The 24,646-nt window shown below is 37.3% G+C and overlaps 1 protein-coding gene across 2 annotated transcripts; it reads left to right on the top strand.

Moving 5' to 3' along the window:
* The first annotated feature begins 15 nt into the window (after window positions 1–15).
* Window positions 16–24,646, top strand: LOC145786909 (uncharacterized). 2 transcript variants are annotated; one of them, XM_082598649.1, is made up of 46 exons: window positions 16–488; window positions 1,124–1,255; window positions 1,614–1,715; window positions 2,057–2,134; window positions 2,341–2,448; window positions 2,594–3,538; window positions 3,690–3,824; window positions 4,272–4,451; window positions 4,567–4,650; window positions 5,077–5,160; window positions 5,397–5,474; window positions 5,630–5,680; window positions 6,246–6,359; window positions 6,526–6,924; window positions 7,307–7,420; window positions 7,595–7,672; window positions 8,107–8,184; window positions 8,340–8,387; window positions 8,573–8,695; window positions 9,042–9,098; window positions 12,201–12,284; window positions 12,445–12,624; window positions 13,151–13,369; window positions 13,827–13,916; window positions 14,083–14,211; window positions 14,530–14,634; window positions 14,774–14,848; window positions 15,000–15,113; window positions 15,381–15,452; window positions 15,592–15,705; window positions 15,863–15,934; window positions 16,486–16,536; window positions 16,725–16,826; window positions 17,000–17,056; window positions 17,330–17,419; window positions 17,858–18,238; window positions 18,449–18,523; window positions 18,681–19,115; window positions 19,366–19,584; window positions 19,758–19,907; window positions 20,354–20,755; window positions 21,087–21,263; window positions 21,517–21,687; window positions 22,980–23,150; window positions 23,665–23,742; window positions 24,338–24,646. In XM_082598649.1, the coding sequence occupies exons 1-46, from the start codon at window positions 41–43 to the stop codon at window positions 24,529–24,531; spliced, it is 7,443 nt and encodes a 2,480-aa protein (XP_082454775.1). In that variant the 5' UTR covers window positions 16–40; the 3' UTR covers window positions 24,532–24,646. The 2 variants fall into 2 exon arrangements, with proteins under 2 accessions (XP_082454775.1, XP_082454774.1); XM_082598648.1 differs by having other exon boundaries at window positions 5,074–5,160.

The raw sequence follows: 24,646 nt of genomic DNA, 5'->3' as shown, positions 1-24,646 counted from the left end.
AAGGTCTGAACATTCATCCGACAGTACCACTCTTTTTGGTATGTCTAGTATGAATAACGTTCTTTTTGAATTTGATGGTCAAACGATTACAGAAGATACCAAAATTATAATAAACGAAAGAGAGGACTTTGCAAAACAAAATGACAACAGTTCATTGCACCAAAGTAAATCCACTCCAGTGTCTTTGTGTGAGGAACAAACAAAAGCAATACCGAGCACTTGTAAACAGAAACGTAATATGTTACAAGTCGAAGAAAAAAAATCCGCTTTTTCCAGGGTTAACGAAAAACCTTTTTTGTCTCAACGTTCTCAAATGATGACAAGTTTGAAAATACCCGGCATAAAACAAACAAGCGACCTCAATTTGGCCTCAACAAGCCTCGGTCATCAAAACGACAACCCCGAAGAAACTCAAGCTGACGTCCCCGCAGATAACGCTTTTGGCTCAAGTGTAGACGGGCCACGGAAATCTCCAGAAGCAAAAACATGTAAGTCGTCTTGAACATCATTTGTGTAGAATGTAAGATTTTATGTAACTTATTGAACTGTTATACTTGTGTAAGTCTACAAACACACACAATGATATATCAAGTGTAGTTGTTATTCACCAAAAACCTTCACAAGCTGTTTCACCCTTATTGGGATCATCAGTAGGTTCTTGTTTAACTGTAATCTATATTAGAAGAAAGATTGTGAAAATGAGCAAAATGTTTCAGTTTGGCTATATCTTGTTATCTACCTTGTAACAGTCCTTCACCGCTTCAGCGATTAGCCTCCTAAATAATGTAGTTGAATGAGTTTCGCTTTTAGCAGCATGATCGTTGCTTACTTCACAGTGTAGATTCAAACGATCTGTTATAGCCTGATGCTGCGGGTTCTAGTATGACTAGGGAACTGTGTTCCGAAAGCTAGTGTAATTTGATATTGCCAAAAAGAACCCGCAGCATCAGGCTATAACAGATCGTTTGAATCTACACTGTGAAGTAAGCTCCTAAATAATCTTCGTACCCATGCATACCAACCACATAACAAATCCTGTTTCAGATTCGTTGAGCATATTCGAAATGAAGAACAACATCGCCATATCTTAACATAAGCTTGAAATAAAATTTATTTTCTACAGGCAAACCAACCTTGTCGCCTGCCAACTATCCAGACTGGATCGAAGAACTGGAAAGAAAAAGTAGGAAAATGAAAGAGTTAACAAACAAGATGGCTCGCTTGCCTCCAATCACTGGAAAACATTTGGAATGTGGTAATGATGATCGTCTTTGCTACTTGAAGCTTAAATATAATTGCTGCTGAAAAACGCTTGCTACATTGCAAAACTAAACGTAATCTAGCCTAGCTTAGCTTCCAATCAGCAGAAATGCTCCTTAGGAGAACCTTGTTTTGAGTGGTACTGATTGATGGTAGAAACGTTTGTATACGTTGAGGATAGAAAAATTATCTTGTCACTTACTCAGGTATTGGTGCTTTAAACTCATTAAAAAAGCACGAGCTATCTCAGTCTTTGACTGGTCTTGCGTAGGGCTGGTTGTCTACGTAAACATACTTGTGCAAGTGAACAAGTTTGTGTTTCTAAATATCAATTTTGTGATGTATGTTGTTAGAAAAAGAAGCTCTTAAAGAGGAAGAAGATGAAGAGTACACAGAATTCGTGGACCAGATACAAAAGGCACGTGGCCGTGTTAACGAATGGTTTGAACAGAACGGTAAGTAATATAAAAACGAGTATCAATTTGCTGTTAATGTTCTGTATTCTTAGCATTTTTGACAAGGTAATTTAAATTCCCATTTACTTTGTTCTGTCTATTGGTAAATGTTTTCATACTCTTTAGTCAAACGTACTTTAGATACAAGCGACTTGTTTTAGCATCAGGCTAAAACAGGTCCTTTGATATCTACACTTGTGAAGTAAGCAACCATCATGCTGCTAAATGCGAAACTCAATCTATTGTACTTTAGATATTTAATCAATTTTTTACACGTTTTCATTCCATAGTTACTTTAGACAAGCTTAATTTTTCGATTATTGGTTTGCTTTCATCTGCAGAGGATTTCTTTTCTTCACTGATTGTATCAGACAACTATCCATCGATGTCTAATGTGGAAAATTTGTCAAATTCTGAAGGTTAGCAAGTGTGACTTTTTGACATTAATTTTATGATATGATCGGATTACACTGAAGTCACTGCATATTTTCCTCAGCAATGATATTGCTCATAATATTTTATAAACTAAAAAAGGATCAATTTGTTTAAATTTCAACGTTCATGTAAGCTGAGAGGCAATTTTGATAAAAAAACAAACAGAATGAAGTTAAACCTTCCGTATTAGGTGATCAAGAAGGAAAGGCATTGGACAAAATGGAAGTCAGTGAGGCCTATGAACTAGAGCCTAACCAAAGACGTCTTTCTACTGTCATCTCACAGTCGAGCAGTGTTGGTGAGTTCTTTTTTCACTCTATGCATTTTGCTTTCATTTAACATTCCCAAAGAAAGGTCTCAAAGAGTTTAATAACTCTAAGAAGGGTTGCTAGAAAATAATAAAATCTTGGCTTATCACCCTAAAATAAACTGTATTTTTTTAGATCCTGTATTGTTTGAGAAGACAAATCAAGAGGACATTGCATTGCTCGAGGAAACAGGGGCACAGGGTGTTTCAACGAACACCAACAATTCAGCCCAACCACCAGGGAGGAAAAGTTTTACATCAACATCAGCGATCGCCATAACTGATGAAAATCTTGGAGATTTTGAAGAAAATGAAATAAACAACATTTGTCAAGGAAAACATGCAATTGAGACCCAGAAGAAATTGACAGAAGTGCAGGAGAATGGAGACGACCTCACAGTGGAAACAAATGAATCAGAAAATGTGACGGTCGAAGAGCAAACATTGGATAAGAATCTAACAGAAAATACAACTGAACTACACAACCTCAAGACAACAAGTGGAATGCTTGAAAAATCAAAAGATGAAGAGCAAGAAAAAACTGTGGAAGACGGAACTGAATCGCCCAAAACAACTGAGGAGTTGAATAAAACCGGAGAAAATGAAATCAGTAAAGAAGTTGAAGAAAGAAATGAAGCTAAGGTGACGTTTGGAATTAAGGATACGAACATCATTGCAAAATACAACAAGGAAGACGAAACGTCCAAGAAAACTGAAATTAAAAAAGTTTCTAAAGAAGATCAGAGAGATCAGGGGAACTCATCTGTACAGGGGAAAGAAAAATACGAGATTGACGAAACGACAGAAATGGATGACACAGACAATGCAGTTGAGAATCGGTTGTTAAGAAAAACAAACGATATCTCTGGAAAAACTGAAACAGTTGCAATAGAAAGTGCAAACGAAAAAAGTCCAATTAAAAAACCGTCCGGGGAATTACATCAATGGATTGTGAATGTTCTCCCAGAGACCATGGCCTCCAAAGGCGAAACTTCTAAGCAAATGAAAACTTTGGAATTGAGCCAAGAGGATGAAATTGCGAGTGTTCTCGAACAAATGATTGAAGAAGTGTCCAAAAAAGGTAAGATCAAAAGCCTTATAAAGGTATTTGTTTTACAGTATAAGCAATAATTGTTGGTTGATCAAATGATCAGTCTTTTGTCAATATGATTCTTGTTAAGAGTTTGCTTTGCGGTGTAGTGTTTAACTTAATGAATGCATTAAATGTACAGTAGAAACGAGCAGCAAAGAGCAACGCTCCACCAAGTTGGAGCAAAACCCCAACGTAAATCCGAGCATAGCTGGTATGGACAGAATAACGAAAAAGGTACGCAAGATCAACAAGGGAGTCTTAGAAATAACTGCAGGTAAGATTTGTCTAGAGGTTCTCATTAAAAAGATTGTTTAAACGTCTTTCACTGTTCCTATGTTTCACTATCCTGTAATTTTTTAAGCTGCTTTTGCTGCTAATACAAGTCTTTATCGAGCGCTGTAACCCCGTAACGCCTTGTGGGGAGTAGGTTGAGTGTTTGTGAAAAAACTAACAAAAGAATACTTTTAATTGACCCTTTATAGCCCATTCTTGCAAATCTGCAACATGTTGTACTACTAATTTTTCTTTGTTGGTTGGGTTACACTATGTCAACATAAAAATTTTAACATTTGATTTGTATATTTGGCCGCTACGTGGTCTAAATTTAATTTTGAGTTGTGGATTAGGTTTCTTTTTAAGCTCTGTTTTTTTAGTCGTGGCAGTATTCTTTTAACATGATAGTGTCCAAGCAATAAAACTAACTATCAACGTCTTCGCTCAGCCGTCACGGAGAGAATGGAAATGCGAAGTCGTGCAATAAACCACATGAAACCAGAGTGTGTGGATGCTGCGATTGGAAGCGAATATGCGTCAGTGGATGACGTAGGGATACAAGTTTCCAGCACCATGCTCATGATAACGGATGAGGAAAACACAGTTGAGAAAGGAATCTTTACTGAAGGTGATGATCTGAATTTTCTTCATTTATTCACGTTTTATGCGATTTCTTATTTGTTTATAGGTCGATTAAAAGAAACTAAAGAGTTTACAGCATTATGTCAATTTTGTCAATATAGATTGTAAAGATCAAAGAAAAGGGAATGAACCAAAAGAGAAATTAGAAAGTGTGGATACTTCTGATACATCTTCTGGCATTAAAAGTAATTTTACAGTATGAACACTAAAATAAGTTACTTGAAGTAAAGGTAAAGGTGAGTCCCATACTTGATTCAAGCATCGGGGATGAGAAGATATGGTTCTCATTATACTAAGCCATCGGCACTAACGAGAATAGGGTGGCCAGTTCCTTTCTTTCGGCCGCCTTTACTTCAACAATTACGCCCACCCAATTTATTACACCCTGGGTAGAGGTGAGCGGTGTTTGTCAACAACCAGCATAAGCCGGGAGTCGAACCAGGATTGCGTGATTGGAAAGCGAACTCCTTAACTGTGCCATCCCACCGCCTTACTTGGAGTACGTAATTACTGTTCATTAAACAATATTTCACAAAATAGAATTTACATACAACGCGGTTGGTCTATATCTCCCAATGCCATTTCGTCAACGACTTTGTGTTGTCTAGAAGCTGGAGAAGAAAAAGGAGCAGAAATAAGAAAACAAAGGCATGATGACGATGATGACGCTTCATCACTCTCTTCAAACACTTCAGGTAAACTGATGAAATATATTTCTTATTGTGTGATTTGACATCATGTTCACTTGACTTGACATTACATCATAGATTTGATATCATGTTTTTTAGGCATGTTTTATTTCGCATTCCAACCAAGAGGTGGGCTTTCGAATTAAGTAACATGGATTTATTTTAACAACTTTGATATTTCGTGTAATTATTCAAAACTTTCCTGCTTATTTCTTTATGTGACCACATTCCAATCTTTTCAGACGAGAGTGGCTTCATGAACTTGAACTACGTTGTTCCTGTTGTAGTGTTCGACCCAGTTTTGGACGTCCATGCAAAAGGTGATTATAACAATGCAAATTATCTCAATGTAATTAGACAACGGTATTAACACACTGTATAGTCGTAAATAAATTACTTCTTGTCGAACAAACATGTATTTAAATACGGATATATCAATAGTAACATCACACTTTATGTTATTTTGCATTTACAGAACTAAAGAGTATGATGAAGAAGAATTCATTGCACGAATCTTCACCTCAAAGTAAGAAGTTTTGATCTTAGGATAAAAATGGTTGAAACGCCTGGTTAATCTAATCAAAAGATAATGAGCCCAAAATGTAGAAACTAAACTCACGTTCAGTAAACAAAGCAACAACAATTGCTTAATTTTATAACACTGAATATGAAGACAGTATAGTAGGCTATAGCTTTGGTAGAGAGATAATTCTTGAATACCATAGACAGATATTGATAGCAACTTGATAGGATTGAGTTGCATAATCCAAAAACAATACATAAAATAAAAAGACAACTACATAAATTCGAACGTTTTTGGAATACCTTTCTGCCCTCGTCAGGAAAATAACTTACTTCACCTAAACAAAACAACAGATATTCGTAAAATATTATTAATAAACAGTATATATATAGTTTTCGTAACGTTTGCTAAACATGAGTCTAGTTTCTACATCTTGGGCACTTTTTTGTTGATTAGATTAAGTTTCGACATATTATGCGTTTTCACATGGTTTAGTTGCATTGTTGTGGTGCCAGGTATTGTCTTTACATCTCCACAGCTGATAATTTTTTTATTTCAATTGGCACAGAACCAAAATCTGTACGTTTCGACCAAAATATCAAAGTAGAAAATTTTGTGCCAGAAAGAGACCTCGATGAAAACTTCAATGAAGATGAAGCATATTCTATGTGCAAAGCCTCAGGTAATGGTCTAATTAGCTCTTGTCAGATAAAATTGATTTAAACCGGGATTGAATGACGGTGAAACATAACACCACTAATTTTGGGTTGTCTAGCAGTCTACTAGAACAAAGTGATTGCAATTTTAGTCTTAGCACGGCATGACGCTTGAATACAATTTGGTTCTAGATGACTTCTTTGCCGATATGGAGTCATTTGGAGTTAAAGAATCAAACGACAAAAATGAACAGAACGTTAAAAATCCAACACGAACTATTGAAGAGTTGAAGAGCCAAGACGTAGTTGAAAAAGAACATGAAGAACAAAACGAAAACATGAGAAAAAATGATGCAAACCAACAAGACATAGAAGAAAAATTCGAAAACCAAGAGAAACTTGAAAATAAACTTGAAGAGAATCATCCAAATGCAACCAAAGATGAATATGACACCAGTCAAAACGAACATGAAGATTTTAAAATTGAAAAGAAGAACAGCACAGAAGATCTGGAAGAAAACAAGAACGAAGACGTTGACGAGCTCATCCGACAGAGTAACATCAACGAAAATAACATTGCGGTGGTTGCAGGTATATGATCAATTGAAAATGGATTGAAAATAGCAGATCAGTGATACCCAATATATTAAAAATCCTTTCATTTTTATAACCAGTACTAAATCATTCAACTAAGAAGATGTTCTGTGATGTGCCAATGTATATCGTTGCCCAAGTATATTGATCACTGCACATTTTTTTTAGCACAGACACATTGTGTCAAAGTTTTGTGATTCTGACATTAGAGCTATAAAATTGTAACAATACAACACGAACATTTATAACAATCTGTAAACACACAAATAAAGCTGCTAGACATACCTTAGTTTTATCTCAAAACATCTACTAAATATACAAAGGTGCTCGGTACAAATATTTTGTTAATTAATCTAATCGGGAACATGATCTGTTACAGAATGCAATGCGGAAATGTTAGACCAAAGTGCAGACGAAATCAACCAACATTTTGAAGATGAGTTTGATAAGTTGCTAAAAGAAGAGCAGAAAAGGACAGGATATTCCTATGAAGGTATATTCCTTAAACATCTATTAGTTATTCGGAGGACATCTAGAGAAGACACTATATTGTTATGTTTTAGGTTTTATATTTATAATTGGTCTGTTTTCGGTAGTAGCTTTTGTATTTTAAAAGATGCAAAGGTACTCCGCCTGTATTGAATTTTTCTGTTTCGTTTTTACCAAGGCTTCGGTGAAGGAGAAACGCCATTTTATGGCGACATTTTTGCCCTGGATAACATTCAAGCTGTACCTGAGGAAAAAGGTAAGTTAAGCTGTACCATATTTAATTATGTACGGTATTGTAAGTAGGTATATGTCAGAGATTTGGAGTTCCTAAAAGTGCCAACATGTGAATAATGATGGACATATCGATGAACCGAAAACAGATGCAAAATATCAGCAAACGCTTTCTTTATATTCTTGGGGAACTAGTGATACTTTCTGACCTGCAAATCGGGACGTTTTTTGCATAAGATTAACTATAATCTTGTCCTATAGAAAAAGTAGGGTAAGCCTGTCATTGGAAAGTGTAGTTGGTCTAATGAAGAACTCTCAAAACTGCAGCAAATAATCTTTATCAATTTTTTACATCATTTTGCTGCATCAGATTCCTAACGTTTGCATGCTTTATTGTTAAGTTTGTCTTCAAGTAGCCTCATTTTACCAACAAACTGAACAAAGCAATACCTTTTATAGAACCAAGTTATCTGGAAACCGGAAACTACGTTCTTTCCGAACACTCATCAGAACCAGACCTTTCATTGTCACAGGAAGGTGATTATCGTGACAGTTTGTTGCGTGACATAGTGTCATGCATAAAATACATCTTTCATTAGCTTACATTGGTTTCCACTACGATTTCCAATCCATGTCTTGTATTTAACATGGCAGAGTACGCAGGTTGCAATAACTTTCTTTTTGTTTGTCAGATCTGCGGGGAATTCTCAAGCCGCCAAGATCAACGACATCCTCTGAAGGTAGGCTATAGTATAGCAAACTATAAATTGAAGCTCGTGATCTCTATTGGATAGATTGATTTTAATGCCTTAACATAGAAAATGATGGCAATGTTGCATCTCCAAACCAAACAATGTTGAGTGACAAACGTATGACCAAACAATGATAACTTCCAACAAGATTAAATAAAACTGTACAATTTCAGATGCAAAATCTGTTCGCTTTGACGACACAATTGCCATATTGAAACTGATTCCCCAGCGTGACATGGCAGCAATTAGACCGAGGTTTTATGACTATGAAGCACAGCATCTCTACCAAGACTCTGGTGAGATTTCTGTGTGCCAGTAAAGCTCTTACTAACATTTATCAATTACTTATACGGTAGAAATGCTTATAACTTGGACGTAATTATTTTATGAATTTATCTTGCTGCTAAGCACATACACAACACTATTTAACATAAGAAGATTGCAAAATTGGAAGGTTTTCGTCAGATATCACCCCAAAGCTCGAAATTCAATGAAGAGAACATACCACAACCAACTACCAAGATAGTCTATTGTACTGTAGAGTAGTATTTGATGATGTTCAAGCAACCACTTCTCAAATGTTTTCCGCTACTAATTCTGAAACCATTTGTTGTGCGCTTGTATCACGACTTAAACTTGCAGATGACGTCACAAGTGATGAAGATTCATCGGATGAATCGAACGAAGAACAGTCTGACGGTATGTTCAACAGTCATTTTTGAATTTGTGTTACCAACAACTCTTTCAATGATTTGAAAACCGCAAGAGCTAGCCTAATTACATGCAACCCCAGTAATACTTAGTCTAATCATTCATCCGATTCCGAGGCCGTCGATGCCTATTCCAGATAATACAATTCGGGTAGAAAGGTAACTATTTTGTTTCAGATAAGTCAATTGAAATTGAAGAAGTCTTGTAGTTTAAATTGAGTGAATGCTCTGGCATGTACATTAGGGTGTTTCATTTTTTCACCATTTTTGAAATTCAAAATGCCTGGGGTTCCATCTGGTGGTATTTGGGGTAAAAAGTTTACACCCCAAATTTTTTTCAATTATGACGTCATATTGAGGTGGTCCACAAGGTTTGAAATTTTTGGGCCTCAAAATCTCGAAATTTGGCCGTATCTCCGGAACCGATCATCATAGATCGACAAAATTAGTATCAAAATGCGCAGAAGAATCGGTTTCCTATACCTGATGTAGAGAATATTAAGGTCTATCTGCTTCAGAAAAAAAGTTATTTCAAAAAATCTGATTTTCGGTTTATTTTCTCCTGATGAACAGAGATCAGGTGATCAAGGTAAGAAGATTTTCTGTATTTTTCCATCTTGGAATCTGCTATTGCGTAATAATAGTCCTTGTTCGTTTTGCAAGAGATGAAATGGTAATTTGGAGGTATTACTATTGTAATATGTTAATGTAACCGTTGAGGAAGAGGTATGCTGCTCACCTGCTTTAGATTAAGTGTCATTAAGGTCAGGTATTACTAAGTCGATGCAAAACTTCAAGGAATTGGAGAGAAATGTGCTTCCCCTGAATTCAGATATAGTCAGTCACTATTTTTACTTGAGGAAGAAAGTAGCCGAAACTAATCCTAAGTTTTTGAAGAAAATACCCCATTTGAAAGATGAACTGCTGAAAGATGTAGTTGGCATATGGAACAAAGCTGGTCTTCCAGTGCTTAGCAAACAGAGAAACCTAGCACTTCTGGCATACAATCTGCCAAAGCATCGGCACTACTATGTTTGAAACAGAGAAAAAGAAATGAAGTAGTTAGATGTCTACACAGTAGCGAAAGCGACTCTGATGGTGATATGAATTGGGAAGATGATAAGGAATACGAGCCTCTGAAACCAGCTGTTTGGGGAAAAGTGTACAAGAAAGTACATTCTTTTTCCATAAATGATAGAAGTTGTGTACTTGCTGATCGTAGGATGACTTCGGTCTGCCAGCAGTCAGATCTTATGAGGTCGGTTCTTGAAAAAGATCAAGTTGCTGCAATGCTGCATCACCTTCGACAGTATACCGCCAACGACAAAAAACGAAAGAAAAATCTCTGATGGAAAGTGTGAACCTTCTCAACTCAGCTTCTGCCATGCAGTTATGTTATGATGGGCGCGTTGTCGATAAAATAGATCGATACGTTTTCTTGGGCCAACTTGTTGATGATAATGGCAGGAAGCACAAAAGTGTGCTTGCTGTTAAATCTTTTCCCAAAAGTGTGTCGGTCACTGCAGAACTGATTTTTGGCACCATCATCTAGTAGGCTTGCAGAGTTCACCTATCCCAAGTATATTCAGTCATGGCTGATACGACTGCTCTCAACACAGGAAAAAAGTCCGGAGTCAATACTCGACTGGTCAATTATTTTATTGATGAAGTTGGTCATGATATTCATACCCTTCACCTTGAATGCATGTTCCACATAAACGAAATATATCTTTCCCATGTCATTTCTTTTGTGGACGGTGCCAAGAAGAGTCCGGGAGCAATGCAAGATGGGGCTTTGCTTAACCAGATAGCAAGACTAGACAAGCCCAGTACTGAAACCTTAACACCACCTATTATTACGCAATAACAGCTTCCAAGAGTGGAAAAATACAGAAAAACTTTGATCTTGATCACCTGATCTCTGTTCATCAGGAGAAAATAGACCGAAAATCAGACTTTTTGAAACAACTTTTTTTCTGAAGCAGATAGACCTTAATATTCTCTACATCAGGTATAGGAAACCGATCCTTCTGCGCATTTTGATACTAATTTTGTCGATCTATGATGAGCGGTTCCGGAGATACGGCCAAATTTCGAGATTTTGAGGCCTAAAAAATTCAAACCTCGTGGACCACCTCAATATGACGTCATAATTGAAAAAAATTTGGGGTGTAAACTTTTTTCGCCAAATACCACCAGATGGGACCCCAGGCATTTTGAATTTCAAAAATGGTGAAAAAATGAAACACCCTAATGTACATCATCTGCGTTCTTATGGCCGTATATGCTAATCCGGTAGTAAGCCAACTTCACCGACGAGCTGCCATGATCTTTCATAATATTGTGAAACAAAGATGCAGCAAAATTATACTGCACTAAGGAGACACTACAGAGGAACTGCTTTCATAACATCATGCAATGAAACTTCATCAAAAACAAAATTAGAGTGATTCGTTAAAGACATTCTGATTTTAAAACATTTTTTTGCTGAACAATGGTTGCATTGAAAAATTATGTAGGCTATAATTATTTTCATTTCCAATTTTGATGTAGGCTTATATGAATTGATAGATTTGATCTTTATCCTCGAACTGGAAAAGCTTCTTTGAGAGCTTAATCCTGGCAATTTCTCATACTTGTAAAGGCTTTGATCAACTGACGCAGGCCCGGTCACTATCATCATCGGCGCATGAGCAGATCTTTCCAGGCTAGATTGGAGGCAGGAAATCATCAGCCACTCAACAGTCTCGTCATCCAGGACCCTCAGACAATGCGTACCGTGTGGAGGCCAGTGGGTTAGGCAGTGGTGGACGATATGGTCTGCGGTCTGTTAAGTGGCACCACACTCTCATTCTGATGAAGGAGCCAGGCCCCACTTGTACATGTCCGAACGAAAGCGGCCGACGCCAGTTCGCAGGCGGTTAAGCCTGACCCACGCAAGCCTTGAGAGGGACATCCCTGGTGGTCGGGGATGTCACCGAGATTGACAGAGTGAAGTTTCCGCTTGTTGTTGAAGTGTTGCCTGGAAATTATTCCATCTACTCAAAAACAAAAGTTTTCCAATTAATTATTCCATTAATTTTATACTTAGACGAATTCGAAAAACTGCTTGAAATGGAATTGCAAAAGTTGGCCAAGCGTAGACAAGAACAAGCAGGCCCTTCTCCAATGATCGGTAAGAATAGGAAGTAGTTTCATGTTAGACCATAAGTCAACATTTCTCTCTGTGAAGAGATAATTGTTTCTTGTGTTGAATATAGCCTGTAGGTTACTTACAAACTTTACCAGGTCACTCTATCAATATCCGTCCAATGTAATTTTACTTTGATTGAAAGATCAAAGAAAGGAAAAAATTGAAATTGCGGATCAAGAAATCCCGGAAGAGATTGAAGTCTGCGTCAACGACGAAAATGAAATTAAAGAAATGTTTTTCGATTTGTCCTCTAACTCAGTCACATCACCCACTGGTATTCATGAACCGAGCAATGTTATTCAGCCAGGCAACTTGGTGGCAGGTGAGGTGATTTGTGCCTAATATAGAGACTTGTGGTAAACCAAAGGCTTGGTTTCTGCATAACTTTTGAAGCTCTAGTAACACTTGTGAAAAGCTAAATTTCCCAATTAAAAACGGGAAATTTCTCTTTTGCTACTGCTTGTTCAGGTCGAATTTATGTTTTGTATATTATCCAAGCAAAATAATCATATTGGTGAACACTTACCTTAATCCCCTTGGATTACTTCTCGCTAATACATTGACAAGCCGTGCAAACAGTTCATCAATTTTTATTTAAAGCCACGTTGGTAAAAAGAGGTCTTGTTTTCGATAAAAAAAAAAAAAAAAAATCTGTGTTTGATGTGATTGTCGCACTGTACGGAGAAAAAGACAAGCTGCTGTATTGCTTCTTTACACTATGTGGTCGCTAGTCTTGTTTTTGTAACGAATCAAAACAAACAAAGTTACATGATCTATAACAAAACAAACTCAGCCTAATATCATAAAAATGTTTAAATTATTTTGATTTTCTGGTTTTTGTATCATAGATCGCGAAACAAAACACGCCGAAAATGTGGAAATTGGTAAAAAATACCCCCGAGATGAAACAGAAGTCACTGGAGAAGAGCAAACCAAAGAAAGTGTTTTTGATTCACTTACAGCTCCAGTCAATTCAGGCACTAGTGTTGTCTTACCAAGTTGTCTGTCACCAACTCACGCACTCGAACCAAGCTTCAGTTTCGTTTACGAGCAAGATTTGAACTCAGGTAAGTTGTTACGTCATGAAAACATAGGTTTACGTTGGGAGGTGACAAACACCCTAAAAGTGGTCAACAGATAACTTTTTATGTGATGTGAAGAGATTCCTTACGAAATCTGGCATATGAATATCTCATACGTTGAGAGCTCAAGAATATTTCGAATTAATAGAGGTACAATGACTTGTAGAGGTGATTAATAAATATCATCAATATGTATAGAAAGTGCTTAAAGCCAAGCAAAAAGGCCAAGCAGAGCGAATTATATCAAATACAGTTACCATTAACCTAAAACCCTTCAGCCTCTTTCACCCTTAATTATTGAGATCATCAGAAAAAGCTTATTCTAACAGAATCTTATCTCAAGAGGCTTTTAAATTGCTTATTCTAACAGAATCTTATCCCAAGAGGCTTTTAAATAGACCCAAGAATGTATTGTATTGGAACCATGCTTTTAAAAATACAGATGCAAATGAAGTTGTTGTGCCATCAGCACTTGCTGCACAGACTGAAGCTCTAAGAAAACTTTCACCAATTCCTGAAGTCCCGTCAAATGGTAAGAAATGATCAAAACAATGGAATTTTGCCAATTCATATTCTTGGGTTGTTATAAAATGTAAATAAACATATGGTTAGAAATTTATTTTAATTTCTACCTGAAATCTTTACATAACCAGGTAGTATCTAACCATCTAGTCAATAAAGCTGGACAATATATTCAGATGTGGGAAGAACTTCAGATTTCTACGAATTGAAACCAAAGAATGATCTCGGTTTTCTTTCACAACTTATGCAACAACAAGATGGAGATAAAGAACGAGAAGACCAAGATGAAGACAGGATGTCGTCGTGTAAGTAGCCCACTGCCAACTATGGTCGGGCTGAGCATTTGAATTGATATTCACGTCTTTTTATGTTTGAATCGTGATCTCCAACGCACTACAATTAACCTAGGTTATAAAGTAGATACAGTAACAACACAACTCATGGCAAAAAATCAGTTTTGTTTTTGAGATGCAGTCGTAGGATTATATAAAAAGACGACCAGGTAAGCCTATTCATTGCGTACATCAAGAGTCGATGCATGTTGCTAAATTTAAAAGACTTTTATTAAAGCAGCCTAGTGTACCCGTTAGTGTTTATAACTGTAACAAAGAATATAAAAACAGATGCCGATCAACCGTCTTACAACGACGTCAACCAAAGTGATGAAATATCACAAGAAAACGAAGAGTATTACTACTCAGATGATGAAGAAGAAGATGACGATTACGGTTTGTGATCTGATTATTTTTTATTAGTTTGATTTTAACTGGATTTAAGAGCAATGTTTACTTTTGCATGAGGATTATTGTGGGGTTTGAGTAAATACGATTTTTGTAACTATTTTATTTTCCTTAATACGTTACACAGATCCTTCTGATCCAAATGCTCCTCGAAAGTCCTTCCGCGATTACCTTCATATTGACTATCCTGGAGTTGATTTTGGTAAGAATCGTTCCTATTATAAAGTAGCCTACTGGAACTTTCGTACGCAGCTTGTTGTTAGGAAGCAAGGAAAATAATTTGTTTTCCCCAAAACAGATTGATCTGACCTTTACTGAACTTTTATAAAAATTTTAAAAGTTTGTTATTTTAGACTTTACCGAACTGGATGAAGAGATCGAAAGAGGCAAAGAGCTAAAGGAGCAAGACCCAGAATTGTACGAACAAAACTACTCCACTGGCTTCAAGAGCTCAGTGATACCTAAAGGTAGTGTAGCATCAGAAAATACACAATTAGAAGATAAGAAGCTTCTGTTTCTCAGCAGTCGAGTGCAGCAAGAGTTAATAAAGATAGACACATTTGTTTCGGCCAAGAAGCTGGGCTCGTCAGTATCGCATCACTAATTTATGTCGCAGAGTTCTGTTAGAAGGGTATGTTCTTCATTTTAAAAACCTAAGTGAGTTTTAGTCAGGGGATTTAATAATACAGTATCCCGTGTATGACAAATGATGTTTACCTTTCTTGTAATTTCAGCTGAACGAGACAATGAAGAAACGAAAGTACTTTGTGAAGATTCTGACGCACCAAATCTTTTACCTCAACAAGGTAAAGTCTTGAACTCAATAACTACTTTCTAACTTCTATTAGAAGGTTTTACTGCAAAGTCTTGTTTTGGTTTCTCCAAAATAGATTGGTCTGACGTTCACTGAACTTTTACAAAATATTTAAAAGTGTGCCTTTTTAGACTTTACCGAACTTGATGAAGATATCGAAAGGAGCAAAGAGCTAAAAGAGCAAGACCCAGAATTGTACGAACAAAACTACTCCACTGATTTCAAACGCTCAGTGATACCTAAAGGTAGTGTAGCATCAGAAAATATACGATTAAAAGATAAGAAGCTTTTATTAGGCATATATGTTCTTAGTTTTAAAAGCTATATGAGTTTTAGTCAGCAGATTCAATAATATAGTATACTGTGCATGACAGATAATGCTTATCTTTTTTGTAATTTCAGCTGAAGGAGACGATCAAGAAATGAAAGTACTTTGTGAAGATTCCCACGAACCAAGTCTTTCGCCTCATCAAGGTAAAGTCTTAAACTCAATAGTTGCTTTCTAACCTTTACTAGAAGGTTGCATAGTCTGCATTGTCGGCTGCATAGTTGCATTGTCGGCTGCATAGCTGAGTGGTGAGAGCCTTGAAACGGCAATCGAAAGGGCGCCGGTTCGACACCGCTCAAGAGCATGCGGCTGTGTCTTTGGCAGGACACTTAAAGGCATGCCTGAAGGTGGACACGAAGATTGGCTTCCTTGCCTTTCCGTCCACTTAATCTAAATCTTCAACCACCGGGTGTAAGCCTGGATACGACAAATAAAATGTCGGCTGCATAGCCGAGCGGTGTGAGCCATGGAACGGCAATCGAAAGAGCGCCGGTTCGACACCGCTCAAGAGCATGTGGCTGTGTCTCTGGCAGGACACTTAAAGGCATGCCTGAAGGTGGACACGAAGATTGGCTTCCTTGCCTTCCCGTCCAGTTAATCTAAATCTTCAACCACCGGGTGTAAGCCTGGATACGACAAACAAAACTAGAAGGTCTTCTTCCAAAGATTTAAATCTTAAACTTGTTTTAAAATTTAGATGTTGAAAGCATTTTGAAACCTCAATGTACTGCCGAGCAATCAACAAAAGGTAAGAATTAAAAAAAAACTGTATTAAATTTCAAATTATTGTATTAAGTTGATGGGGATAACCGCAAAGATGTTTTCTATCTGTTTTTGTCTTGGGTAAAAACTAGGCCAGCAGCAGCATAAATTCAGAACTAAACTCCAAACGTGACAAGAAAAATTTGGTATAAATTGTTTCTATATTTCCTTTAGATCCGCAAAGAGCGGTTCGTTTCTCAAAAACGATTGCCAAGGTAAAAATTATACCTGAACGAAATCCCTACGCCTGGTTTCATAACCCTTATGGACTTCAAGGTAAGAATGTTGATAAAATAAAATTTTTATGTACTCCCCAAAATGCCCCGAAATTCAGTGTAATGGAGGGCGGAGGCCTACTTGTTTCTTACACAATCAAGTGTTTTAATGAGAAGAAGTACTTTGTCAATATAACTTTAATTCTATTCTTATAATTACTTGTTTACTGATAGGAGAAGATTATGCCGAATCTTTTAAAAATGACGTGGTTGGAGAATACATTCGTCATGGTGAGTGATTTGTTGCTTTAGAATAATCTCAATGTTGTAGTCACACGATCAAGTTATGATGTCTCGTGTTGTCTTTTATGGCAAAAATTCAAACGTCATTGGTTCGCCGATCACTGAAAGCATCGGACTGTGTCTTGGTAAGATCCTAAATGACATGCTTCAAGGCAGATAAGAAGATGGGCGTTTCTGCTTTCAGGCTAGCTTCACCTAAAAGTATCATCACGTCTAAGTCTAAAAGTAACGTTACCAAGATCAAATTAATTGTTTTTTCAGATGCAGATGATCTTAGTGAATTTCTGGAACTAGAATATTCTTGCCTTGGTGATCAACAACCACAAGGAAGATACCAGAATTTAAGAGACGGTTAGTAGCTTATGATACAGGTACAGCAACAATTTTCAAATACCATAATACTGAGAAAAGTTTACTCAAGTGCTTTTTAATTGTTATTGTCAAAGCGGCATATCTATGAGAAGTTAGTCTTGCACAATCTATCACAAACAGCTTTAGAAGATGAATGTAAGATACAGATGAGAAGTTAGTCTTGCACAATCTATCACAAACAGCTTTAGAAGATGAATGTAAGATACAGAAATAGGTTTTTCTTGTTGGAATAGCGATTATAAATGCATTTTATTAATAAATATGTATAGGTCCATTTGGAGATGTGGATATAAAGTATGTTGAATGTCTTAAGTCTGAGATCCGAATTTGATCTTCAAGCTTGTGCATTATTTATCTTCTTATTCCTCTTGACTACGTTTAGCTAAAGCAAGTTATGAAAATGCATTTATATTTTAGATTTCTCAAGCGCAGCATTCGCGACCAAGCAAAGAGGGATTTCAGAATCATTTCCGAGACAAGAAAACCGGTTTATAATGCCGTCATTCCCATTGGCGCCACGTGAGCGAGGAAGCTCGCACATGACGTCAACGCTAATGTGGCCCGATATTCGCGGAAAGCAAAGGGCATTGGAAGTGCATGAAGGCTCTGATGTACTTGATGAGATGACTGACAGTCAACCATCTTGCTCATACGTAAAGCCGCAACTGCGTCATGACACTCACCGAGACAATCAAGAAGATGCACAAAACAAACTGGAAATGTGCATGACCCCGCGGAGCGGCACACCGCCGCTACGAAATGAACATGGCCTTCAGATCCAAAGTCGCAAAGAACATGGTAACTAGACTTGAACTAAAGATACACAAAAGTAATAGAATTCTTCGTAGTTGGTGGTTTGACAAATCGTTACTTTTCTTGCATTTTCATGAAAGGTTGTTGATACGGTACATAGCGAACAACACTACCACCTACAAATATCGCCCAAAATGGAATTTATTTCCAACTGTAATGCCAATAAAAATCCTTTACAAGTTTTCTTTTCTACAGATTTAAAACGTTCTCAGTCATTGAATTGCCAAGTGATGATTACAGATGAAACAGTGAACCCTCCCTCTACAAATGGTAAGAAAAAAAAATGCTACAACAAATAAGCATAAATTTGAAATTTTGTAATACGCATTAATTTGAATTTACATCACTTGTTTCCAGAAAATGAGAAAGATCTAAGTCTTCAACTAATTCATGTTAATAGCTGATAGATATTTTTTTTTAACTTCAGATTTGTCCATTACATTGAACGCAACAAACAAAGAAGATATGCCAGAATCTTCTCCACGACAACCACCATTTACTATGTTGGATATGCAAACTGGAACATTTCGTATAGAAGGGTCTCGACAGATGACAACGACTAACGACGAGATTTATTCGCCAAAAGCAAAGGCGATACTCAACCAATTGGATGTACCGAGTCAAAAAGATGCTTTGAACGTACAAGGTGAAATGAGCGTGCTTGATGTGCGGCATGAATCCCGTGCACCAACCACACTCACCCTTCCCGAAGTACATGATGAACGACTTCCGACCGGTGTGTTGGACACAAAATGTGCACTTGAGGAGCGCAAAGTACCACGACGTGCAACTAAACGCTCAGAACTTACAACAAACGAGACGAAAAAGTTTTGCAAACTCTTGCCTGTGAAACGTAAACTAGGTACTGATTGCATTTGCATGAGAGTTAGAGTATTCACAGAAAAGTTGTTTTAGAGAGGTTTATAATTTAATGTCAGGTTTATTTTGTAAGCTGTTTTATTGTTTGTAAATCGGCTATAATGCATTTCATCAAAATCCGGCAGACAGTTTAAAGTTTTGTCGTTCTCACTTGCGAAAACTAGTTAAAGTCAAGAACTTTTGCTGGTAAATGTTTTAAGGTAGCCATTCATAACCTGTTTTTATATGTTTAGACTTTTCTACTACATCGGACATGTCAAACCATGACAAGTTCCCCGGATCCTTGACTGGGCCACATCTGCAAGGTGTTGTGCCCGATTTCCAATCGACTGAAAACAAGTCGAAAAGTTTACAAGTGATCACTACAACCAACCAACAATGTATGCCACATACAGTGGCAACAACGAGCCAGCCAGAAGTGTCAACTAAGATGGCAACTGCAATCCGACAAGGTATGTCTTTATTTGATGATTATCCTCTTATCCTCAGCGTAATCATTTAGATTTGCAAAAAGTTTAAAAAAATAATATTTGAAAGTAATATATGCTCTAAGAATGAAGTGAAAACATTGAAGTATCGTTGAGTAAAACAAAAACATTCTTTCATTGAGCATTCTACATTTCAGAGTTGCCAACAGGATCAGACGCCACGAACCAGCAAGATATGCCAGAATCCTTGCCAAAACAAAATCAATTTGTTGTGTCAAATAGCCAGTTGGTAACGATTAACAAGCCGAAAATGCCACCACTACAGAAAAGCCAAAGAAAAATGAAAGGTAAGTAAAAGTAAAAACCGATTTCTAAATGACAAACTGACTCACTTTGCTAGTGGAGTTTGGCTTGTACTTATTTACTACATCAAGTGACAAAACCGCACTCAGGTACATAGCATGAACTTGGGCTAGGCCTACTTCTTCCTTGAAACATCTCAAAATATAGAAAAGGCCGTAAGAAAAACAGATTAAACTGGAAACAATCAAGGGACCAGCCACATAACATGACCACCACAGAAAGTCAAGGGACACATCCTCCTATCACTGACCTATTAAATTCCCCCAGACAACAATCATGCTGCAAAAAGCGAAACTCAATTTAAAGCATCTTAAAATATATTTGGATTAGTTTTACCAGTGAGCCTGAGTCTCAGATCGTACCAGCAGTAGTTTTTGGATCACCCTACAAAATCGGAGTAGCCTTTTTTAAATCTGTTTTGTTGATTTAGATCTGTCACACGTATCTGACACAGCAAACACAGAGGATGTGCCAGAATCTTCTCCAACAAAAGAACATTTTGTTGTGTCAGAAATGCAGATGACAACAACTCAATCAAACAGTCCAAGGACTTCTCCACCACAAACAATTGTGTTGTTACACCAACCAGACGTGCCGAGTCAAAAAGATGCTTTGAACGTACAAGGTGAAATGAGCGTGCTTGGTGTGCGGCATCAATCCCGTGCACCAACCACACACATCCTCTCCGAAGTACACGACGAGCGAGTTCAGACCGGTGTGTCGGATGCAAAAGATGCACTTGGGAAGCACAAAGTGCTACAAAGCAGTACAAAGTATGTTCAATCCTTCCCAAAATTAGTGCAGAAAAGTGCCAAGTTGAACCGTACAAAAGGTACCGTATAAATATGTCAAGTACGTTACTATTAGGCTACATTTCCGTTAAAAAAAAATTAGACATAATGTACAGTAAGATAGGTAGCGCCTATATGTGACATAGTGTATATTTGTTTTTAACAACTAATAGCTTGCTACTGTAACACAAGTGATAGATTAAGCAGCTTCATAAATTAAGATAGTCCATAAGTTAACAGAACACAACCGGTTTGGTAATTTGAAATGCGACAATACAGAATTGAAAAGTTTTTAAGTTGATGAATTAACCCACATTTTGATAAAAACCAAGTAGATATGTATCAATATGTTATTTTTGCGTTATTTTACAGCTATTCCTCGTATATCGGATATGACAGCTCACCAGCAGGATGTGCCAGCATCCTTGCGAGGGTCTCAAGTTGCTGTGTCCGATATTCGGTTGAAAAAAAGTCCCCCCTTATGCATTGAAGCAAAGGCAGTGAAGACCTTGCCCAAAATCCTACTAAAAAGGGCCGTTGCTAAAAATGGTAGGTTGTTGCGTGTATTAGTGTTGAATCACTTACTGTTGCAGTCATTTGCTCAATGATTTGCCCAACGAAAAAGTTTTTTGTTTTACGTTTGCGATATCATTAATAATAATAATTATGGTTCAAAATTATTATCTTTAGCTAATGTTTGTGATAACGTGGGTTTTTTCGGAACGAAAAAACAGTTGCCTAAACCTCTAAAACAAAAAAATAACTTTCAAACAAGGTCACGAAGTGCTTTGTACATTTTCAGGTTTTTCAGGCATAACAAATCCACAGGATAAGCCACAATCCTTGCCATGGAAAAGAGGATTTGTTGTGCCAGATATCAATGTAAAGGCAAAGGAGCCCAAAAACAATCATACGACATTGGCAACCAACCAATTGCGAACTCCAAAAACAACATCGACCAAAAGTAAACAAGGTAATAAAAAATCGATTTTGATCAGCTAGGTGTAGCAGCTAGATCATCTTCAGTTAAGCTTATTCAAATAGAATATTTGAACATCTATTTGAATAAGCTTAACTAAAGATGATCTAGCTCAGGGGTCACCAACTGGCGGGCCGCATGCGGCCCGCCACGCTGTTTTGTGCGGCCCGCGGAATGCATCAGCGTACAAGTACAGTATAACCAAAAATACTTTTCTTGAGGAGTTAAAGTGCATGAAGGCAAAATATACTTTCCGGGAAGCATATTTTCGCTTTGCATACGATTCCACCGACCGACCAATCAGATTGTAGTTCTAGGTAGGGGTCGCTTAAAGTTATTCCAATGCGATGTCCAGCCACACTGTCCCAGTGGTTGATTAAAACGCGTACAAAGTGGAAATATTATTATTCCGGGCAGTTGAAAAGTATTTAGCTTATTACTGCAAAAATGTTGTTTAATCAACAATTCTTGCCATGCTGATAAGCACCGCAAGTGACAGTTGTCTAATAAGTAAAGAAAGACGGTTTTATAGACTCTCCCAAAAAGGATGAAAAACCAACTCATTGCTTTTTAAGAGGGAACACTGTTCATGAGTTACGATAGAAAGAAACGTTTTTTCGGTGATTTCCATAAGCGTTCTTTTTGTTTACTGAAACTGTTAATTGCAAGATATCTTTTGCAAAGCGAAGTGACAACACCAATCTTGCTTTTAAGTGGCCTCGTTTATTAGACATTGTTAAAGAAGTCAAAAGCGTCGTTAAAGGAGCTTGGCCTGGCAGTAGCGCTGTTCGACTAATTTTGTTGCTGCGGTATTCCAAGATATATATTAACAACATGTAGCCTAACGCTGGATACTGGGTACGAAATGCGTTCTTTTCTAGCATAAGAGTCAGCCTACCTAAAATTTTATTAGTGCGCCCGCCACAGCTCTCCTTAGTGCCGAAGTGGCCCGCATGCAAAAAAGGTTGGTGACCCCTGATCTAGCTGATCGAAATCGATTTTTAGCTGTTTATGATTGAACTGACTTGTGTGAAAATAAATTCGTTTGTATTACAAGACATGTAACCGACTCGTTTATATCGAGCATTGTTGTGGGTTTGCCACCTGTCAGAAGATATTTCATTTTCTTGATGTAGCTTTGACTATTCTTTCAGCAGTAGCCAAATCAATAAGTCATATTTTTACTTTTTCAGTACCGGTAGTTAAACCGTCATTGCCGATACTAGTTAGGCTACCACTCACACGACAGTCAACAGCATCCCATACCACAGAATTTTGTTTTACAGCTAGAACACCTGTTTCAAAGCAAACAACCAAAGCTTGTTCTATTGGCAATTTTGTGAATATCACAATGATAGACAATCCTCTGATGAATAACAACAACCCATTGTGTGCTGAAAAACAAGAACCCCAGTCGCAAAACAAGACTGATAATATCTCACCATCTTCAACGACAAGTAAGAAACTACACCTTTAAATGCCTTTTTACTTAGAAATGTTTGTTAACTTAAGCTTCTTCTTCTTCGTCGTATGAGCTTTCTTCCGGACTATATGTTTGGGCATGAGGTGATCAGCCACTCGACAGTCTCGTCATCCAACTTAAGCTTATCTTTTAATATAGAACAGCCAATAGGTTACGATTGGAACTAAATCAAATAATATATTTCTAAAATAGTCTACAATAGGCTTAAAATGTCTATAGTGTCGATAAACAGATGGAAACCCACTTTGTTTATATCGAATCATAGGTATCGAATGGGAACTGCGATGAAAAAGGATTGACAAATAGAGTAATTGGCGTCTTCAGTGTACCTACACTTACGTGTTATTCTGACTAGGCTATATGGGTGTAACCATTACTTTTTGCAACTGTAGGCCTGAGAGTTTTTATCTTATTTTGTCTCATACCTGTAGCCTATCAAATAAATCTATCGCGCTAATAAACAAAAAAATTGAACATTTTTTTTGTAGACGGCGAGGAGCACGAGAACGAACCGGAACAGAAAGAGCTTGTGACAAAGCAACAGCTATCTTCTTTTGTTAGAAGCGGTCAGTATCATTATTAGTGATAAGCTACTTTGTTGTAATAAAAGGTAAACGAACTTATGCAGAGCCCATTTATATCTACATTGATCAAAAAGTAATCTTTTCTATGCGGAGCCTGGCCGGCTTCACCCGTTACTAAATATGGCCTTTGTTCCGGTCTAACACAAAATGCTACCCTACAAGTAAGGCGTTTGCATTAGTTTGTTCACTGATCACCTAAGCATAAAAACGTGACTATTCAATTGTCATATTGGCTAGAGTGGCCCTTGAGCTGAGAAGAACTACGGCCCTGCATTTTCATTTATCACACTAACCGTCGTTGGCTAATTCTCAATGTAGGTTTGGATTATTTTACAATTTTTGGTCTCCTTTCAAACTGATTCTTTTTGGGTCCTCGCTATTTGGGGCGGGCCCGTCTTTCCAACCAAAAGTAGTTTGCATGCTCTTTTTATTATTTGACGTTAACTCAGTTTCTGCATAGGCTACGTTAAATTAATGTAGAAAAGATCGTAGGTTGTTGGCTGGGACAGAGCCAATTGACTAGTCAACTTGCCGTGCTTTGCTAACACACCAAGTAATTTCTTAATGTATGTTTCAGATTATTGGCCTGTCAATTCTTTCCAGACGAAGATAAAGCGCAAAGTTAATTCTATTGCCAAGCTTGCTTTGCGCCAGAAATTCTTTCAAGAGCCTGTACGCCAAGGTCAAGAGATGGAACCACTGAACATCGTTGGAAGAAAAATTCTGTCTGTCATTTCTTCTTCCACCAGAACCGACCTTAAAAAACAATAAAACTACGTACAAATTGTTGCATGGTAGTCTTAAAGATCTTTGGTTACCGTAGCCTAGTAGGCTACTTATATTGCATTTTTATTTTGTAAATTGTATTTCGCATATGTTGTTTACT

The sequence above is a fragment of the Aplidium turbinatum genome, chromosome 17 (assembly GCF_918807975.1).
Source record: "Aplidium turbinatum chromosome 17, kaAplTurb1.1, whole genome shotgun sequence".
Taxonomy (NCBI): domain Eukaryota; kingdom Metazoa; phylum Chordata; class Ascidiacea; order Aplousobranchia; family Polyclinidae; genus Aplidium; species Aplidium turbinatum.
This window is presented reverse-complemented; position numbering and strand designations above follow the sequence as displayed.

Bases quoted from the DNA above. Each gene is read 5' to 3' on its own strand.
- LOC145786909 (XM_082598648.1), top strand. From the start codon at position 41: ATGTCTAGTATGAATAACGTTCTTTTTGAATTTGATGGTCAAACGATT. The intron at 12,625-13,150 runs GTGAGGTGATTT...TTTGTATCATAG, and splicing joins GCCAGGCAACTTGGTGGCAG to ATCGCGAAACAAAACACGCC. The intron at 21,688-22,979 runs GTAATAAAAAAT...TTTGTTTTACAG, and splicing joins ATCGACCAAAAGTAAACAAG to CTAGAACACCTGTTTCAAAG.